At 39.5% G+C, this 19765-nt stretch overlaps 2 protein-coding genes and 1 long non-coding RNA gene across 21 annotated transcripts in view; 2 read left to right on the top strand and 1 right to left on the bottom strand.

The window, feature by feature from the left end:
- The first annotated feature begins 2497 nt into the window (after positions 1 to 2497).
- On the top strand, positions 2498 to 4639 carry LOC127367615 (tripartite motif-containing protein 16-like). Its single transcript, XM_051407635.1, has one exon. The coding sequence runs from the start codon at positions 2606 to 2608 to the stop codon at positions 4268 to 4270; it is 1665 nt and encodes a 554-aa protein (XP_051263595.1). The 5' UTR covers positions 2498 to 2605; the 3' UTR covers positions 4271 to 4639.
- A 6851-nt stretch (positions 4640 to 11490) lies between these two features.
- The window catches only part of LOC127367617 (uncharacterized), an 85146-nt gene continuing 76871 nt past the window's right edge, over positions 11491 to 19765 (bottom strand). For 3 of the 5 annotated variants that reach the window (XR_007885512.1, XR_007885517.1, XR_007885516.1), the window contains 2 exons: positions 11712 to 11806; positions 11491 to 11622 (listed from right to left, as the gene is read on the bottom strand). This is a non-coding gene — a long non-coding RNA (uncharacterized LOC127367617). The remainder of the gene's footprint in view (positions 11623 to 11711; positions 11807 to 19765) is intronic. The other 2 variants (XR_007885515.1, XR_007885518.1) reach the window with 1 other exon arrangement.
- The window catches only part of LOC127367612 (tripartite motif-containing protein 16-like), an 86630-nt gene continuing 83730 nt past the window's right edge, over positions 16866 to 19765 (top strand). For 12 of the 15 annotated variants that reach the window (XM_051407624.1, XM_051407626.1, XM_051407629.1 and 9 more), the window contains exon 1: positions 16909 to 18261. In XM_051407624.1, coding sequence (XP_051263584.1) covers positions 16945 to 18261 — 1317 coding nt within the window. In that variant the 5' untranslated portion in view covers positions 16909 to 16944. Of the gene's footprint in view, positions 18571 to 19765 lie in introns of all 15 variants that reach the window. The other 3 variants (XM_051407617.1, XM_051407616.1, XM_051407619.1) reach the window with 3 other exon arrangements.

The raw sequence follows: 19765 nt of genomic DNA, 5'->3' as shown, positions 1-19765 counted from the left end.
AACATTTGATATAATGTATGTATTTACATTAGATATTCATTTTACACATCATTTTGTAATCAATTCATTTAAGTAACAAAAAATCTGAGGAGCCACTTGGGAGCCGAAAGAGCCGGCTCATTTTAGTGAGCCGAGCCAAAAGAACCGGTTCTCTAAAAAGAGCCGCAATTCCCATCACGTATTCCTACGCATACGGCATAATACGGTGCGGCCGCAGCGGGCAAAGTTGCGCTTATGCGAAGGAATACGTGAGTTATACGGTATAAGGGCCGTCTGACAGCGATGTAAAGCGGTGTGAATTTTCTCTATACAACGTACACTAGAACTGATATAGATTGTTTTAGCTGGTTAAAATATGCTTTGCATCTGGACTCCGTTCACTGCAGTGCAAAGCTGACCTATTCGCTATCTGGTGGACAGTTAGATGAGAAGATCGATACCACGTCCATTAAAGGCACATAACGCACAGTAAAAGGTTAAAAGTGAGATTTAAAGGTGCTAGTAGGCAGATTTTGTTACTTTTGGACCAAGCCAGGCTAGCTGTTTCCCCGTTTCCAGTCTGTGCTTAATTAGGCTAACCAGTTTCTGTCTGAAGCCTTATATTTAACAGGCAGATAGGAGAGTGCTATTCATTTCTCAATAATAATTGAGAAATGAATACCATACCATTTATGGGGATTCGAATTGAGTTCTGAAGGCATGTTGTAAAACTATTGAGTTTTAATAAAAGATGTTTTGTTGCAGCTCTGACTCTGGTTTTATTTAACAGGTGAAGAAAATCTAATGTTGATGAATTTTGGAGTAACAGCAAGCCTGGTCTCATTCAATATGCATATTTTGCAAAGCTGCTAATGTGAAAAAGAAAAATGAACAGTAAAAACATTCTACAACAACATATTGTATTGTGAAGTATTAACAGCTATTTACTGGCAACTTTAGTTGCCAGGTAACCTCTGTAATTTGAATAGAATACAAGATAATGTTGTAAACTAGATTTTTCCAAGAAATAAACAACAACAACAACAAATTGCTGTAATTTATATTCAACAAAAACCTGTAAAAGTGATCCTGTAATATACTGTAATCCTTTTTACAGTAATTAACAGCAATTTTACTTTACTGGCAACTTTTTCTGCCAGCTATTTACTGTAAATTCTACAGTCAATGTGTTACAGTGTATGCTCGCACTGTGCTTTCATTATAATTCAATTTATTGATCGATAGTTAATAAGTTTTTACCTCTTTCCTCCCGTCTCTCCTGTCCTCGCGACTCCTGGCTCCCTCGCTTCGCGCCACTCAGTGTTTCCAACCAATCAGTGTCTTGCCGGCCGCTCTGACGTTATCTCGTGCTGCATTCAGTGCAGTCGGACATTGGAGATTCACGCTCGTAAATGTCAAATGCCGTAACTTTTCTTTTAATTCGTTGCTGCCAACTGGGGTGGCAGCAGGGGTGGCAAGGCTTTCTTTTAGGGTGGCACTTGCCACCCTATGCCACCCCGGTAGATCCGCCCCTGCACAAGTTGTGTAAAGTTGTTAAGTCGTTCATCTAAGTCATGTTACCAGGATAATATAATAATAATAATAATAATAATAATAATAATAATAATAATAATAATAATAATAATATATAGATCAAATATTTTGGTAAAGTTAAAAAGGGCAAAGGTATTTTTGTAATGATGGCCTGTTATTGTTATGTATACTTTGTGTTTAAGAATTTAGTAAAAATGTGAACAGCTTGGGCTTAAAAGTATTAATGCTACTGTAAATGTGGTGTTGGACCTAAATAGCAGTCACTGTTGGTGAACAATGGTACAAATTAGGAGTTTGAATTTGATTTCTGTTTCATTCAGCAGTCATTTTGTACATTTGTAAAATGTCAGTCCAGTGGGTTAGTATATGAACCTTAAAGCTTGATGTCATGTAAATTGCAAAATGAAGATTGTTGTGAACAAAACACTAAGTTGGTTTAAATGAAGTGAAAAAGAAAGATTCTGTTAAATAAAAACAGAGAACAGCCTGCTGAGCGATCACAAGTAACGTCTCCTGTCTCTGCTTTTCCTGCACAAAACAGGATACTATACCTGCTTACGGGTAACTCATGCTTGAGGCCTGTAACATTTTGATAGTTGTTTTATGATTTAATAATCAGTGAGTAACTTTTGGATGTTTTTCTTCATGTTGCCATCTTGAGCTGTTTTTCCTCTTTGTACAGGAAGAGAAGTTAGACACAGTGAATCTTTTACTCCTTTCCAGTCAGTTTTTATCCATTTGAATTTGACATTTTCAGTGTGTGAGTGGAGAGGACTACAACTGCATGTTATTGTGCAATCCTGTGTTGTATAATGACAATAAAACAGAACTTTAAACCCTCGATAACCCCTCCCTCTTCTTCCTGATTCAAACACAGCGAGCTACACTCTGTTCATGTATTTCCTTGTTCCCTCCCCTTCAGATCTACAGTTTGTAGATGGGTGTAACCAACATGAGCAAGAGCTGACAGGCCCCATTCACTGCAGAGACACATGTTGTTGAGATCAGAGCTCAACCCGGCCTCATTTATAAGGAAGTGAAACTCAGACAGTCGTTGTCACTGAGAGGTGAAATGGCGCAGAAAGGAGTTCAGCTGGACCGAGAAACCTTCTCTTGTTCCATCTGTCTGGATCTACTGAAGGATCCGGTGACTACTCCCTGTGGACACAGCTACTGCATGAACTGTATTAAAAGCTACTGGGATGGAGAGGATGAGAAGAAAATCCACAGCTGCCCTCAGTGTAGGCAGACCTTCACACCGAGGCCTGTCCTGGTAAAAAACACCATGTTAGCAGCTTTACTGGAGGAACTGAAGAAGACTGGACTCCAAGCTGCTCCTGCTGATCTCTGCTATGCTGGACCTGAAGATGTGGCCTGTGATGTCTGCACTGGGAGAAAACTGAAAGCCCTCAAGTCCTGTCTGGTCTGTCTGGTTTCTTACTGTGAGAAACACCTCCAGCTTCATTATGATGTGGCTCAGTTTAAGAAACACAAGCTGGTGGACCCCTCCAAGAAGCTCCAGGAGAACATCTGCTCTCGTCATGATGAGGTGATGAAGATGTTCTGCCGTACTGATCAGCAGTGTATCTGTTATCTCTGCTCTGTGGATGAACATAAAGGCCACGACACAGTCTCAGCTGCAGCAGAAAGGACTGAGAGGCAGAGAGAGCTCGAGGTGAGTCGACAAAACATCCAGCAGAGAATCCAGGACAGAGAGAAAGATGTGAAGGAGCTTCAACGGGAGGTGGAGGCTATCAATCGCTCTGCTGATAAAGCAGTGGAGGACAGTGAGAAGATCTTCACTCAGCTGATCCGTCTCATGGAGAAAAGAAGCTCTGATGTGAAGCAGCAGGTCAGATCCCAGCAGGAAACTGAAGTGAGTCGAGTCAAAGAGCTTCAGGAGAAGCTGGAGCAGGAGATCACTGAGCTGAAGAGGAAAGACGCTGAGATGAAGAAGCTGTCACACACAGAGGACCACACCCAGTTTCTACACAACTACCCCTCACTGTCAGCACTCAGTGAATCTACATCCAGCATCAATATCCGTCCTCTGAGGTACTTTGAGGATGTGACAGCGGCTGTGTCAGAGCTCAGAGATAAACTACAGGACGTTCTGAGGGACAAATGGACAAACGTCTCACTGACAGTGACTGAAGTGGATGTTTTACTGCCACAACCAGAGCCCAAGACCAGAGCTGGATTCTTACAATATTCACGTGAACTCACACTGGATCCAAACACAGCAAACACATGGCTGTTATTATCTGAGGGGAACAGAAAAGTAACAAGAATGAGTGAACAACAGTCTTATTCTAGTCACCCAGACAGATTCACTGGATGTGTTCAGGTCCTGAGTAGAGAGAGTCTGACTGGACGTTGTTACTGGGAGGTGGAGTGGAGAGGGAGAGGAGTTGGTGTAGCAGTCGCATACAAGAATATCAGCAGAGCAGGGAGCTCGAATGAATGTGTATTTGGACACAATAACAAATCTTGGTCATTATATTGTGACAATAACAGTTATAACTTTTGGTACAACAATGTCAAAACTCTTGTCTCAGGTCCTCAGTCCTCCAGAGTTGGAGTGTATCTGGATCACAGTGCAGGTATTCTGTCCTTCTACAGCGTCTCTGAAACCATGACTCTCCTCCACAGAGTCCAGACCACATTCACTCAGCCTCTCTATGCTGGACTTTATCTTTATCCTGGATCCACTGCTGAGTTCTATAAACTGAAATAGACAGAAGTCATTTCAGGGACTTTGTGTTAAACTCTGAGTTTGAATCCTTAAACTGATTTTGTCTTCATGTTTGTTGCTGAGAGCTGATTGTTGTGGCGTTTCTTCACTGCACAGAGATCAGCTGTCAATCAAACATTGTGGGCGGTACTTTGACATCTTCTCATTAGTTGTCCTGTAAATGTTTGAGTGTGTTTAGGTGGCGCTCCTTCCTGTGTCTGTTCAGCCATACATTTTTTGGTGTAGTAATATTTATTAGGTTAACTGTCACAATTGTTATTTTCTAATTGTAAGTATCAGTGAGAACTGGAATTATTCAAGTAAAACTATATATGTCTTTCATGTAATAAATAAACTGTGTGGGAAGAGTAAGTTTTATTGTGTATTTTCACATAATATTCAAAGGTTTCATAGTCATTGCCCATGAACTTAGAAATACCAAGTAAGTTTTAATAGTGTTTGTAATAGTGTTTTGAATCCGGGACTGACTGTATAATTAATAGTTCGCTAGATGCTGTGGATAAATGGCGGGTTTGCCAAAATGATGAGTTTCCTTCGCATAATGAACTCAAGGCAACGACAGAGTACACAACCGCTACACATAGGAGGGGAAGGGAGGAGAGAAAACGTTTCAAATATCCGCAGCGTCGGTTTGGAGAGCCTCTACCAGACCTCACCAAAACCCTGCTGCTAATCATTATTTAAGCTAAAGAGGAAGCTATGGTTTTTGTTCATTTGCAGTGTACTCGTAGTTTGCCACAAATCTAAAATCTTACTGAGACAGAGCAAACAGAGGTCAGGAGAGATGTTCATTCCCACAAAATGTCACTCAGTTTATCAGGATAAATATGATTTCATTTATTGGCATTTCAGATTTGTTTCTTACTGTGGCTGTATATTTTTATTCCATATATGAAAATACTTTATGTGTCTTATTTCAACTAAAAGAACCACCACTTGTAGAAATGATGCACTTTCCATCTTTTTGAGTTGTTATAGAGCTACTGATGAGCCTTAAGTATCTGAAATTCAGATTCATTTGTGGAAATTGGAAAAAATTCAAATGATCTATCCAAAAACATTTCCTGTGATCATTTTCTTCCACATGCTTCATAAGGACCATCACCTTGTTTGGATCCCTTTCTTTCTAATCCCCTCGTCTATATTTTGCTCATAATTTGATATGAAGCCTCATTGTTCTCTATTCTGATTCCGTTTACACTGTTTCAATTTGGATTCTGCATTATTCTTGATGCATATGACACAGCTCTCTCTCAACAACGTGAATCTAGACCAGCAATGCTCTTGGAGGAGAGGAACAGAATCACAGCGGCAAAAATGCAGGATTTTCTTCATTTAAGATTTAACACATGTGGAAATGGGTGTAATGTTTTAGATCAGAGCCATATTTTCAAATATTATCCAAAATACATTGGTTTGACAGTGGTACAGTTCATTTTGGTTACATGATCCTCTAGTTTTAATGTAGTATTTCTTGTAGTATTCTGTAGTTTTAATGTATTATTTTGTCTTTGTGTTTTTGTCCTTAAGCCCAAAGCAACAACTTTGTACAGTTGACACAGTGCCATCTCAAACAGCAACTACAGCAAGCTGTGTCACAAGAAAAGCCATCTGGCTATTCAGGTAAAAACAAAATTGTGTAGTGCTTTGCAATTCATAAGTTGTAAGAGGTTTACCATCATCACAGAATATACATACTATTCCAAATGAAAATGAAGCAGAATATGTACTATGCACCTGAACATGGATTCACATATATTTTACAGGATATCAGCAGAGAGGAAGTTCAAGAGGACCAGGCTGAGCAAGTCCTGAGGATCTGTGTCTTCCACACAAGTGAAGAAGATGAAGGTGCATCCGACACTGATGTGTCCATTGTTATTGAAGGGACTGAGGTACTTGACAACTATGGAAGTGTTACAAAGGCCTGTCTCCTGCTCATGAGCATCATTTATGCCATGAATTTGAGTTACCCCCCAAAAACAAAGTACACTTTTGAAGTTTTTCAAAAGCTTCTTCTAGAGCTTGATGTCCTTAAGCTGTCCCCGAAAATCCTGTCTCTGCGAAACAAACTTGAGTCTGAGTGCACATGTATACGGCACAGTTGTTAATGTGGCTATTTGTCTATTTTCTTATTTTTCTCTCGTTTTAATGATGTCATTTTTATTTGAACTTGTTGCACTGTATTAAATACTGTATGTGGCCATGTGGAGTGGCTACGTTTTGGGGACAAAAGAAAAGAAGTTAGATCAGCATTTTCAAGTTAAACCAGAGGTTCTCAACTGGTGGCTCGTGGGGCCATTTTTAATGGGTCACGGATGTGAGTGTGGGCATGAAAAGAGCGAGGGGCCAAATATCGCACTTTTTAGTGTCAAGATGCTCTGCTTTTTGTAGGATATTACTCATGATACAGAAACAGACGTTTAGAACCTCAGAGCAAAACACTGTTCTTTAAGATAAAAAGGAATAGTAAGCATGTCTTTTAAGATGCACCAGCATGTCAAATGTTTTCCAGAGTTTAAGGTTAAAAAGCCTCTCCAAACGATAGGCTACGTATGCTCTATGCAAACAGTTCCTGAACTTGTCCTTGTGCCTTTAACAAGCTACCTCAAACCCATTTTAGCCACCCTAAGATGAAATTTCTGTCATCGTCTACTCACCCCGATGCCGATAGAAGGACTCATCATGCTCTTCTGGGAGTTTGCCGAGATGTTTGTTTCTCACAAAACTGCATTGAACGGCAACTTGGCTTCAAACATCCAAAAAATGTCTCCATATTGCTCATCTGAAGTAATCCAAGTGTCCTGCAGCTTACACATTCCTAGATGTTTTGAAAAACAGAACAAAATTGTGTTTTGGCTTTGTTTGCTCTGCTTTGCTTCCACTGTGGTGCTGCGTGAACACGGATGGGCTAGCTGGAAGTTAGTAGTGTGTAAGTTTGTGTGCGGCGTTGGAAGGAGCACGCATTGGAAGAGCAGCAGAGCAAACACAGCTGAAAACACAAGTTTGTTATGTTTTGTACAAACGTCTTGGCATGTGTGAGCTACAGGACACTTGGATTACCTCAGACAAGCAGTATGGAGACATTTTATTGATTATTGATGTATTTTTGGACTTTTGATGCTAAGATACCGCTCACTGCAGTTGAGTGGAAAAAAGGTCTCTCAAACTCGCAGAAGAACACGGATGTTAACAAAACTTCACCAATCCTTCTATTGACAAAGGGGTGAGTAAATAATAACAAAAAAATCATCTTAGGGTGAACTATACCTTGTTGTTGTTTTTGCCATGCAAACTTGCTGGAAAATGTTTTATTAAAAAAATATTTTTTCACTTAAGAAAAATAAATGGGTTGTTAAATTAAACATTTTTTTTTTTAAAGTCATTGTTTCAATAAACAAAAACATTAAGAACAAATTTAGGCAATTTAAACTGCAGAAAAATGATGTAAAATGTTGTGTAAATGTTACTTAAATATAGTCCATAAATAAAAGTTAGACAAAGTATTTAAAAATGACCTTGAAAAGCCATTGGTTTTAGGTGAGATTGTTCAGTTTGAAGCAGTCAGAGTTGAAGTAAAACGTACAAAGAGTGAGAGAGTAAAATTCAATAACCATATTAATAACCATCAGTAAATTACCTGAGGTTTGCTAGTAAAAGAGACTTATATCTGCGAGGAAAGTTTACTTGAAGATTGCCCTTGTAGAATTTACTTACAATTTCTAAGTGCAAAAACTTTCCTAGGTTTTTCCAAGTAAATATCACTCCAAATGTTTTTCAGTGTAGAGGTTATCACTGCTCATGATGGCTTTTGTTTAGCTGATCTGACATTTCTCTGCTCTCTAAATATATATATATTATATTTGTGTTGATGTATTTGTATGTTGTTGTTTCTCTTTCACTGCATAGATCCTTAAATTTAAAGCAGCAGACCTTCCTTTATTGTAGATAGTTTGTTCTTATCATTTTGTACATTTCTAAAGAAATCTGTAATTACATTTATTACATTATTTTAACATTACAATTTGCTAGAGGACATTTGTAGTTGTTGTCTATGTACAAATGAGGAAATGTGAGGTGTTACACAAATGGAATCAACATGATCATAATCAATAAAGAGATAAACAGCTGCTGTGCTCAAGAGGTTTGTATTTGATCCTCAATTTGAAACAAAGAAATGCATCTAAAAGAGTGGTGATCAGGGTTCCTGTAACTGTGATTGATTTACTGCAGCATCACAGGTAAAGTTACTCCACCTTTGTCCAGTACTGAAGTATTAAGCATCAATGACAACGTCAGATTGATTTAGTAAATCAAGCATCAAACTATTTTAAACACAGCCTCCTGTAGCTTCAGTTACTAGCTGAGTAAAAAGTAAAGCACTCTGTGTGGGTCCACATTTACATGAAGCACCGAGGGAGCTCATTGGATTAAAAAAGTCTGTTTCAATTTAAAGTGTGAGCCGCTGTGAGGTGGAAGAACTGCCTTTATGAGTGGAAGTGAAGCTGTGGCTAACTGTGGGGGGAAACTGAGACTCTTGTGAGGGTAAAGAGCAGCAGGTCGGTGACTTTGTGCTGATTTTATACTTAAATATCTCAGTGGTCCCTGAAGGCAACAGTCTCTGTGTTCATTTAGTCACAAAGCAGAATGTGATAATAAAATGTTGTCTTATAGATCAGCTGTGATTCTGATAACATGCTCTTCTACTGCTACTACCTTTACTACGACTACTGTATGACTGCACATCATTTGGAGCAAATTATTTCCTTAATTTAAGAGATGAGTTTTCCTGATACTTTTATGAACTTTTTATACAATCCTCTGTCTGTATTTAGTATTTTATTGATTTTAACTGTCAATTAATAGACTTTTGTTTAACAAATTCAGTGTTTTCTTCTCCCTGATGCCACTGTTCTATCAGCTCTTTGGGTGTTTTAACTGCGTAGACTACTTTTCTAATGCAGGACGAGGCCATTTAGCAGAGATATTTGAACCAGTAGCCTCAAATCCCCAAATAGTTTTTTCAACATAAGAGTTGATCTAAATAATAATTGTAATCTCTCCTCTACAATCTTTTCCCACGTGACCTGAATGCAGCATCAGGCTGTGACTCCTATGAGCACACTGACAAAGGAAGATACACAAGAGGGCGCCTTCATCCTGCTAACCAGGGATGTAATGGAGGTTAAAGCACCTCAACTCACTTTGTCTCCACTTTTAGTTCAGAACATGTTTTTATGACAATAAAAGATTTATAGTAAAAGTTCATTGTGTCATACATGGTGACAAACGGTGTCCAACCAGTAAAAGTGCAGATACAATCTCTGTGTGGCTTCTTTAAAAATAGATTCAGTTCTCTGTGTGAAGTTAAGGTGGCCATCAATCACAGTTCCAACATATTTCAAACTACTGACAGTTTCTACAGTGGATCCAGTGAGCAGAGCCGGTCCTGACCTCCCTGGGGCCCGGAGCTAAATTCTGCCAGGGGGCCCTCCTTCCTGACCCGTAAACCCTGTTAACTATTTGCCACACAGTCCCTCAGTGCTCCCACTACAACTGGGTTGTTTGCTCCATCTGTCAGTGTGAGAATCAGTAGATCTATACAGAACAGAATGAGGAATAAACAAACTATATTTATTCAATAGAATATGTTCTATAGAATATTAATGGAATATTAACACTGTAGACAATATATATGTAGAATATAATACAAATATATATACTGTTTTTAATTCATCTTTAGTGTTCTCCAATGTCGGTAAATATTATTATAACACTGATCCTGGATCAGCATTTAAATGTACCTTTGAGTTTATTGTAAGGTATTCTTATTATACTGCAGTGGAGAACAGAGTGACACATCTCAAACCATAGTGGACACAAAAATACTAATCTTGATCTCATGAATTAAGACTTTCTACTTCACTTGTTGAATATTGTAACTGTGTTATCTTGTGACCAGTTAAAGTCATCAGAAATCAGTATTCAGCAGCTTATTTTAAACTAAAATAAAGAATCTCCAGAGTATACCCCCTTGACGCTTTGTATTTTTCTCGGCTCACGCCTCCTTCTCACCTTTTCACCCCCTAACCAGTTTGTGTTGAGACTGAGCTCGTGAACACACATGCAGACACTCCAGGAGACAGGGACTTAATAGGAAACTAGGTTTATTGAAAAGAGGGGGAGAGGGAGTGCAGACCTGGGGAAGCTTGGGCTGGTGGGTGTGAACCTGGGGCTGAGGGTTGGACTGGAAGCTGGAACCTGTCTGCACTCAGGCAACCACACACACATACAGTTAGAGAGAGGGAGAGAGACACTCGGGGAGTGGCAGCAGGTTAGATAGACTGAATCATCATAGTTTGTATCTCTCACTGTAACCATGGTTTGTGAAATTAATAACAACCACAATGAATCCCAAATGTGTGATTTGACACAACAGAACTGCTTTGTGTAACCTGTAAAAACACATCTGACATCCTTTCATAAGATAACTCATGTATGACGACAACAAGTCAGAAATGAGGCATTTGACAGCATAAATATTAGACTTGGGCAGGTGGTGCCTGATTCCTTTCAAATGAGCATTAAACTGCTCTGCCAGCTGGCTGTTGATGATAGTGTGCTGCAGATCGCTGTCAGCGTTATACACACTTCAACCAGCACACAGTAAAAGTACAGCATCTCTTTTATGAATTAGAAGTAACAGGAATAATTGCTGACCAATGTGGTTCTTCCAGTGGAGCCGGTCTAGGAGGAACCAACTGTGTTTAAAGAATGCTGGAGCACGGTTCAGTGCAAAGCTGTGCAGTAGGGCTGAGGGAGTGCTCGGCTGACATGAGAACAGATAATTTACTTTTAATAAGTATCAAACGTGTAAAATGTGTCTATATTTAAGAAAATATAGCAACTTTTATTTTAAAAAAACCTTGTTCTGTAAATAGTTCTGTGACTCTAGTGAGACAAAAACATTGGCCTGATCTAAATTCTGAGGATGTTCTTGAGTTTTCTTTTATTATTTTAACACAAGAAACAAAATACAGAACAACAGGACAAAGACAGAAAGAATGTGTACAGAACAGAAGAGTAAAGACAGACATTTGTCAGAAAATAAAAGAACAACGTGGGTGTTAGTGGCTCTGTGGTTTGCTGATACAGGACGGTTAGGGTTTGTGCGTGCGTTCAAACTCTCAGCGGGACAAAGGACTCTGAGGAGGGTGGCTGTTTGTTGGGGATTGACAGTCAGAATATGTTGTGTTATTGGTTGAGAGAGGAAAGTGAGGTGACCCGGCGTACCTTCCCCGTGCTGCACGCTCAGGAAGGAACAGTCACAGCTCCTTGGATGAAACCCACACACAAGAGATGAGGCAGTGCACCACCAAATAAAACTCTAAATGAAAGGTGAAATAGAAACTGAAAAGCTTACCATGAATGCAGAGCGGTGTACAACCGAGGAGCATCCTTTCTTCATGTCCTTGCCCTCTCTTTCCCCCTCTGCTCTGCCTCATACAGCCCTTGGACCTGCAGGGGAGGAAGGAAGAGAAAGTAGATTCCATTAGGAAGCTGGTTGGTTTCCTCCTCTCCATGCTCCTCCTCAGTGAATGGTGGACACAGTGCTCTCATCACATCAGACACTTGTATAATATTGTCCATTGTCAGGAGGGTCTGTGCAGTGTGGTCCACCTCAGGTTTTTGGTGGAGAAAAGTAGATGCCAGATGGCCTTGGCCATCTCCAGTGTGTCCCTCCCTGTCCATGCAAAGGGAAAGGGGGGAAAGGACACTGAAAAAAACAACTGGTAAGATTTACTTAATATAATCTCTGTAACAATGTTTAAGTAAATATTACTGCTGAAATATCAAGTACAACTCAGTTGCCAGTATCAAGTCAAATTTACTCACCACTCAACTAAACTTTAGTAAAAATATAAAGTAAATGTTGTTTAATTATTTCTACATTACAAGTTATATTTAGTTTAACTGAGTAAAGTCAATTATATATTTTCATATACGAGACATTGCTGTCATAAAAATATAAAGTAAATCTTATATATCAGTGATATTTACTGTGATGAAGTCAATAGGTACATTTTATTACATTTATTCTGTTTGACATTTTAAATTCCTTCTATGTCTGCAGATATATTATTCACTACAATTATGTAAATGTTATTTTGTTTTGATGAATTTGACCAAATCAATGTAATCATTTTCTCTATGCATATACTTTTACCACAAAGCAGCAACTGAAATACAATATATAATGAAATGTTTTATTTTGTTATTAACACCAATGAATCACTAACATTAACATTAAAGTTGAAATGTACAATTCAACTGTGTAACATGCATTCAAAGTGAAGCAGCAGCCAAAAATATAACATGGCATTAATGAGAAACACATGCATATTCCCATTGATATGCTCTTGCTCTGTTGAAAACGTTTGGAAAAAAATGAAATAAAAATATCATTGTAATTACAGTATACACTGCATTTCTTTAGTTTTCTCCCCAAGATACATAAAGAACAATAAAAGGCCATATCACATGACAAGAAGAAGGTGCTTTTTTAAATATTCAGTTAAAACCTTACAACAGTGCAAATTCACACTTTCAATTCTACTTTACTCTGATGATTCTGACATATGTGAGAAGCACAAGGTAACATGTATCTACTGGGTGTTGGCTGATGTTCCCTCTATGAAGGTGTACATCATCAATGTATGTAGTTGTTTTGTATAAGGCAGATGATGTTAAGAAATGGAGTTATCCTTGAGTGAGAGGATTTGTGCTGTGTGTGCATTCATATTGGGAAGAGTGCGTGTGGTAAAAAAAGGGAGACAGAGCAGAGAAAAAGCACAATTTTTACCAAACACACCTGACTCAGTTTGTCCAAGAATGGCCTCAGCTTGGTCCCCAGACCCTCCCTTGGCCTTCATCAGACCGTTTCGCCAGTGGCGGCTGGCCAATAGAGGGCGCTAGGGCGCCGCCCCCTTGAGCCACGAAAATAAAAAATAAATAAAAAATTAAAATAAATAAAAAAATTAAAAATAATAATAATAATGATAAAAATATCAGTATGTCAATAGTTGTGTGTTTGAAATATGGAATGCAGCCAGTAATATGTGTAAAATATCCTCTGCCTGTCTGAAGCCTCATCAGCTCTGGCCGATAGAGAAAGCGCCCCCAGGAGGCGGGTCGATGTAGCTGTTAAGCCAATTGCTAATTTAAGATATGAATGTATGACATTAAATTCAGCCAATCAGCGTCCTTAAATCAAATCCAAGGAGGGAGATTATTTTATCGCCCCAAGCTCGCCTCTGATAAAATAAGGACCGGGCTCTAGCGGCGCCATTTTTACTAGACGACAATGGCGAGCGCGAACTTTAGTCCTCCAAGACCAAGACCCAACCCTAACTCGGTGGAATCTCTCCTCCAAGATCCGTTTAAGAGGAGAACTTTGTCGGAGAAAGTTGGGGTGAAAGGGCTGGGCCCAGATCAACCTGAGCTCTCAATCAGACAGCAGGCTAGAGAGAAAGGGAAGCAGTATATGGCGGCAGCTTCTCCCGTAGCCGGTACACCGGGAAGGCTTGGCTAGCTGGGTGCACTCACGCTTTTTAAAAGGACGGGGACAGATCCAGCATGGACAGTTACCGGAGTGAGGGATATGAAGCACCTGTCAGAGAAGGTGATGTTTATGTTTCTCTGTAATAATGGTAAGGTATCGACCGACACAACATAGTATCCAGTAGTATCCAAACTGCGCCTGTCGATACCTGCAATCGGTTCTTTTTGTACCCAGATCAAGAGATCAATGACTGTTTCTATGGTTTCGCTTTGTATGGCGGTAAAGCTTGCAGCTTAGTCTGGGGTGGAGTTGGCTGGTCAGCATTCTGAGATTTCTTGTGACCTATCAACATATGGATAATTTAAATATTCAAATGAGCCATGTGTTGATTGCTGATCACCTCAGTTGCTAGGTTACCACCAGGCTGTCAATCAAGCTCTCAGTAACAGAACATAATGTGAGCTAATGTCGGTTGTTGGACTGAAATTCTGAAAATGCTCATACAGAAACAGAAGGTGCTGTATTTGTTTTACCCTTTATCTATCCAGATAAAAACATTAAGAACAGTTTCTGTATATTGGTTATTAGACCTATGTAATCTGAACTGGAAGGGCACGTTGTCATGAGCTGTATCTTGTATATTTATTATTAGCTATGTGGTATGTGTATGCACCTTTATGTAATCTGGTGGGAAAACATTAAAATTTAAAACCGGATCATACCAAACAAATATCTGCTTGTGTGTCCCCGTGTATGCAAAGTGTCCTCCTTTTTGATGTGAAGGAAATGGCCACCCTAACACAGAGCAACCGTCGATAACTTCAGGTAGTATGTAATATGTAATATATATATATATAATTCTTCGTTGTACATGTTTGTACAGCTATTAAATAAATATTTGAGCACTTTCAAAATGTATTCGTGGAGTGGTGACATTTACAAAGTAAAAAAAATGTATCGAATGAAGTACTCAGTTGGTATCAGTATCGTGTTAAGGGTACTGGTATCGGTACTGGTATCGAACATTTTTAAATGATAGCCAGCCCTACTGACTATTTCACTGAGCACTGGTGTCCTGCAGTTTATGTTAAATTGTATTGCGATGGTTACAGAAACAAAAAAGTATGGCACAGCCCCACCGACAATATTTTTCACCAGCCGCCACTGGGATTCGAATTGAGTTCTGAAGGCATGTTGTAAAACTATTGAGTTTTAATAAAAGATGTTTTGTTGCAGCTCTGACTCTGGTTTTATTTAACAGGTGAAGAAAATCTAATGTTGATGAATTTTGGAGTAACAGCAAGCCTGGTCTCATTCAATATGCATATTTTGCAAAGCTGCTAATGTGAAAAAGAAAAATGAACAGTAAAAACATTCTACAACAACATATTGTATTGTGAAGTATTAACAGCTATTTACTGGCAACTTTAGTTGCCAGGTAACCTCTGTAATTTGAATAGAATACAAGATAATGTTGTAAACTAGATTTTTCCAAGAAAAAAAACAACAACAACAACAAATTGCTGTAATTTATATTCAACAAAAACCTGTAAAAGTGATCCTGTAATATACTGTAATCCTTTTTACAGTAATTAACAGCAATTTTACTTTACTGGCAACTTTTTCTGCCAGCTATTTACTGTAAATTCTACAGTCAATGTGTTACAGTGTATGCTCGCACTGTGCTTTCATTATAATTCAATTTATTGATCGATAGTTAATAAGTTTTTACCTCTTTCCTCCCGTCTCTCCTGTCCTCGCGACTCCTGGCTCCCTCGCTTCGCGCCACTCAGTGTTTCCAACCAATCAGTGTCTTGCCGGCCGCTCTGACGTTATCTCGTGCTGCATTCAGTGCAGTCGGACATTGGAGATTCACGCTCGTAAATGTCAAATGCCGTAACTTTTCTTTTAATTCGTTGCTGCCAACTGGGGTGGCAGCAGGGGTGGCAAGGCTTTCTTTTAGGGTGGCACTTGCCACCCTATGCCACCCCGGTAGATCCGCCCCTGCACAAGTTGTGTAAAGTTGTTAAGTCGTTCATCTAAGTCATGTTACCAGGATAATATAATAATAATAATAATAATAATAATAATAATAATAATAAAAAAAAAAAAAAATATAGATCAAATATTTTGGTAAAGTTAAAAAGGGCAAAGGTATTTTTGTAATGATGGCCTGTTATTGTTATGTATACTTTGTGTTTAAGAATTTAGTAAAAATGTGAACAGCTTGGGCTTAAAAGTATTAATGCTACTGTAAATGTGGTGTTGGACCTAAATAGCAGTCACTGTTGGTGAACAATGGTACAAATTAGGAGTTTGAATTTGATTTCTGTTTCATTCAGCAGTCATTTTGTACATTTGTAAAATGTCAGTCCAGTGGGTTAGTATATGAACCTTAAAGCTTGATGTCATGTAAATTGCAAAATGAAGATTGTTGTGAACAAAACACTAAGTTGGTTTAAATGAAGTGAAAAAGAAAGATTCTGTTAAATAAAAACAGAGAACAGCCTGCTGAGCGATCACAAGTAACGTCTCCTGTCTCTGCTTTTCCTGCACAAAACAGGATACTATACCTGCTTACAGGTAACTCATGCTTGAGGCCTGTAACATTTTGATAGTTGTTTTATGATTTAATAATCAGTGAGTAACTTTTGGATGTTTTTCTTCATGTTGCCATCTTGAGCTGTTTTTCCTCTTTGTACAGGAAGAGAAGTTAGACACAGTGAATCTTTTACTCCTTTCCAGTCAGTTTTTATCCATTTGAATTTGACATTTTCAGTGTGTGAGTGGAGAGGACTACAACTGCATGTTATTGTGCAATCCTGTGTTGTATAATGACAATAAAACAGAACTTTAAACCCTCGATAACCCCTCCCTCTTCTTCCTGATTCAAACACAGCGAGCTACACTCTGTTCATGTATTTCCTTGTTCCCTCCCCTTCAGATCTACAGTTTGTAGATGGGTGTAACCAACATGAGCAAGAGCTGACAGGCCCCATTCACTGCAGAGACACATGTTGTTGAGATCAGAGCTCAACCCGGCCTCATTTATAAGGAAGTGAAACTCAGACAGTCATTGTCACTGAGAGGTGAAATGGCGCAGAAAGGAGTTCAGCTGGACCGAGAAACCTTCTCTTGTTCCATCTGTCTGGATCTACTGAAGGATCCGGTGACTACTCCCTGTGGACACAGCTACTGCATGAACTGTATTAAAAGCTACTGGGATGGAGAGGATGAGAAGAAAATCCACAGCTGCCCTCAGTGTAGGCAGACCTTCACACCGAGGCCTGTCCTGGTAAAAAACACCATGTTTGCAGCTTTACTGGAGGAACTGAAGAAGACTGGACTCCAAGCTGCTCCTGCTGATCTCTGCTATGCTGGATCTGAAGATGTGGCCTGTGATGTCTGCACTGGGAGAAAACTGAAAGCCCTCAAGTCCTGTCTGGTCTGTCTGGCATCTTACTGTGAGACACACCTCCAGCCTCACTTTGACTCACTTACCTTTAAGAAACACAAGCTGGTGGACCCCTCCAAGAAGCTCCAGGAGAACATCTGCTCTCGTCATGATGAGGTGATGAAGATGTTCTGCCGTACTGATCAGCAGTGTATCTGTTATCTCTGCTCTGTGGATGAACATAAAGGCCACGACACAGTCTCAGCTGCAGCAGAAAGGACTGAGAGGCAGAGAGAGCTCGAGGTGAGTCGACAAAACATCCAGCAGAGAATCCAGGACAGAGAGAAAGATGTGAAGGAGCTTCAACGGGAGGTGGAGGCTATCAATCGCTCTGCTGATAAAGCAGTGGAGGACAGTGAGAAGATCTTCACTCAGCTGATCCGTCTCATGGAGAAAAGAAGCTCTGATGTGAAGCAGCAGGTCAGATCCCAGCAGGAAACTGAAGTGAGTCGAGTCAAAGAGCTTCAGGAGAAGCTGGAGCAGGAGATCACTGAGCTGAAGAGGAAAGACGCTGAGATGAAGAAGCTGTCACACACAGAGGACCACACCCAGTTTCTACACAACTACCCCTCACTGTCAGCACTCAGTGAATCTACATCCAGCATCAATATCCGTCCTCTGAGGTACTTTGAGGATGTGACAGCGGCTGTGTCAGAGCTCAGAGATAAACTACAGGACGTTCTGAGGGACAAATGGACAAACGTCTCACTGACAGTGACTGAAGTGGATGTTTTACTGTCACAACCAGAGCCCAAGACCAGAGATGGATTCTTACAATATTCACGTGAACTCACACTGGATCCAAACACAGCACACACACTGCTGTTATTATCTGAGGGGAACAGAAAAGTAACAAAAATGAGTCAACAACAGTCTTATTCTAGTCACCCAGACAGATTCACTGGATGTGTTCAGGTCCTGAGTAGAGAGAGTCTGACTGGACGTTGTTACTGGGAGGTGGAGTGGAGAGGGAGAGTTGATGTAGCAGTCGCATACAAGAATATCAGCAGAGCAGGGAGCTTATATGAATGTGCATTTGGAGGCAATGACAAATCTTGGTCATTATATTGTAACAATAACAGTTATAACTTTTATTACAACAATGTAAAAACTCCTGTCTCAGTTCCTCAGTCCTCCAGAGTTGGAGTGTATCTGGATCACAGTGCAGGTATTCTGTCCTTCTACAGCGTCTCTGAAACCATGACTCTCCTCCACAGAGTCCAGACCACATTCACTCAGCCTCTCTATGCTGGACTTTATCTTTATCTTGAATCCACTGCTGAGTTCTATAAACTGAAATAGACAGAAGTCATTTCAGGGACTTTGTGTTAAACTCTGAGTTTGAATCCTTAAACTGATTTTGTCTTCATGTTTGTTGCTGAGAGCTGATTGTTGTGGCGTTTCTTCACTGCACAGAGATCAGCTGTCAATCAAACATTGTGGGCGGTACTTTGACATCTTCTCATTAGTTGTCCTGTAAATGTTTGAGTGTGTTTAGGTGGCGCTCCTTCCTGTGTCTGTTCAGCCATACATTTTTTGGTGTAGTAATATTTATTAGGTTAACTGTCACAATTGTTATTTTCTAATTGTAAGTATCAGTGAGAACTGGAATTATTCAAGTAAAACTATATATGTCTTTCATGTAATAAATAAACTGTGTGGGAAGAGTAAGTTTTATTGTGTATTTTCACATAATATTCAAAGGTTTCATAGTCATTGCCCATGAACTTAGAAATACCAAGTAAGTTTTAATAGTGTTTGTAATAATGTTTTGAATCCGGGACTGACTGTATAATTAATAGTTCGCTAGATGCTGTGGATAAATGGCGGGTTTGCCAAAATGATGAGTTTCCTTCGCATAATGAACTCAAGGCAACGACAGAGTACACAACCGCTACACATAGGAGGGGAAGGGAGGAGAGAAAACGTTTCAAATATCCGCAGCGTCGGTTTGGAGAGCCTCTACCAGACCTCACCAAAACCCTGCTGCTAATCATTATTTAAGCTAAAGAGGAAGCTATGGTTTTTGTTCATTTGCAGTGTACTCGTAGTTTGCCACAAATCTAAAATCTTACTGAGACAGAGCAAACAGAGGTCAGGAGAGATGTTCATTCCCACAAAATGTCACTCAGTTTATCAGGATAAATATGATTTCATTTATTGGCATTTCAGATTTGTTTCTTACTGTGGCTGTATATTTTTATTCCATATATGAAAATACTTTATGTGTCTTATTTCAACTAAAAGAACCACCACTTGTAGAAATGATGCACTTTCCATCTTTTTGAGTTGTTATAGAGCTACTGATGAGCCTTAAGTATCTGAAATTCAGATTCATTTGTGGAAATTGGAAAAAATTCAAATGATCTATCCAAAAACATTTCCTGTGATCATTTTCTTCCACATGCTTCATAAGGACCATCACCTTGTTTGGATCCCTTTCTTTCTAATCCCCTCGTCT

This window comes from Dicentrarchus labrax, unplaced genomic scaffold (assembly GCF_905237075.1).
Source record: "Dicentrarchus labrax unplaced genomic scaffold, dlabrax2021, whole genome shotgun sequence".
NCBI classification, from domain to species: Eukaryota; Metazoa; Chordata; class Actinopteri; family Moronidae; genus Dicentrarchus; species Dicentrarchus labrax.
This window is presented reverse-complemented; position numbering and strand designations above follow the sequence as displayed.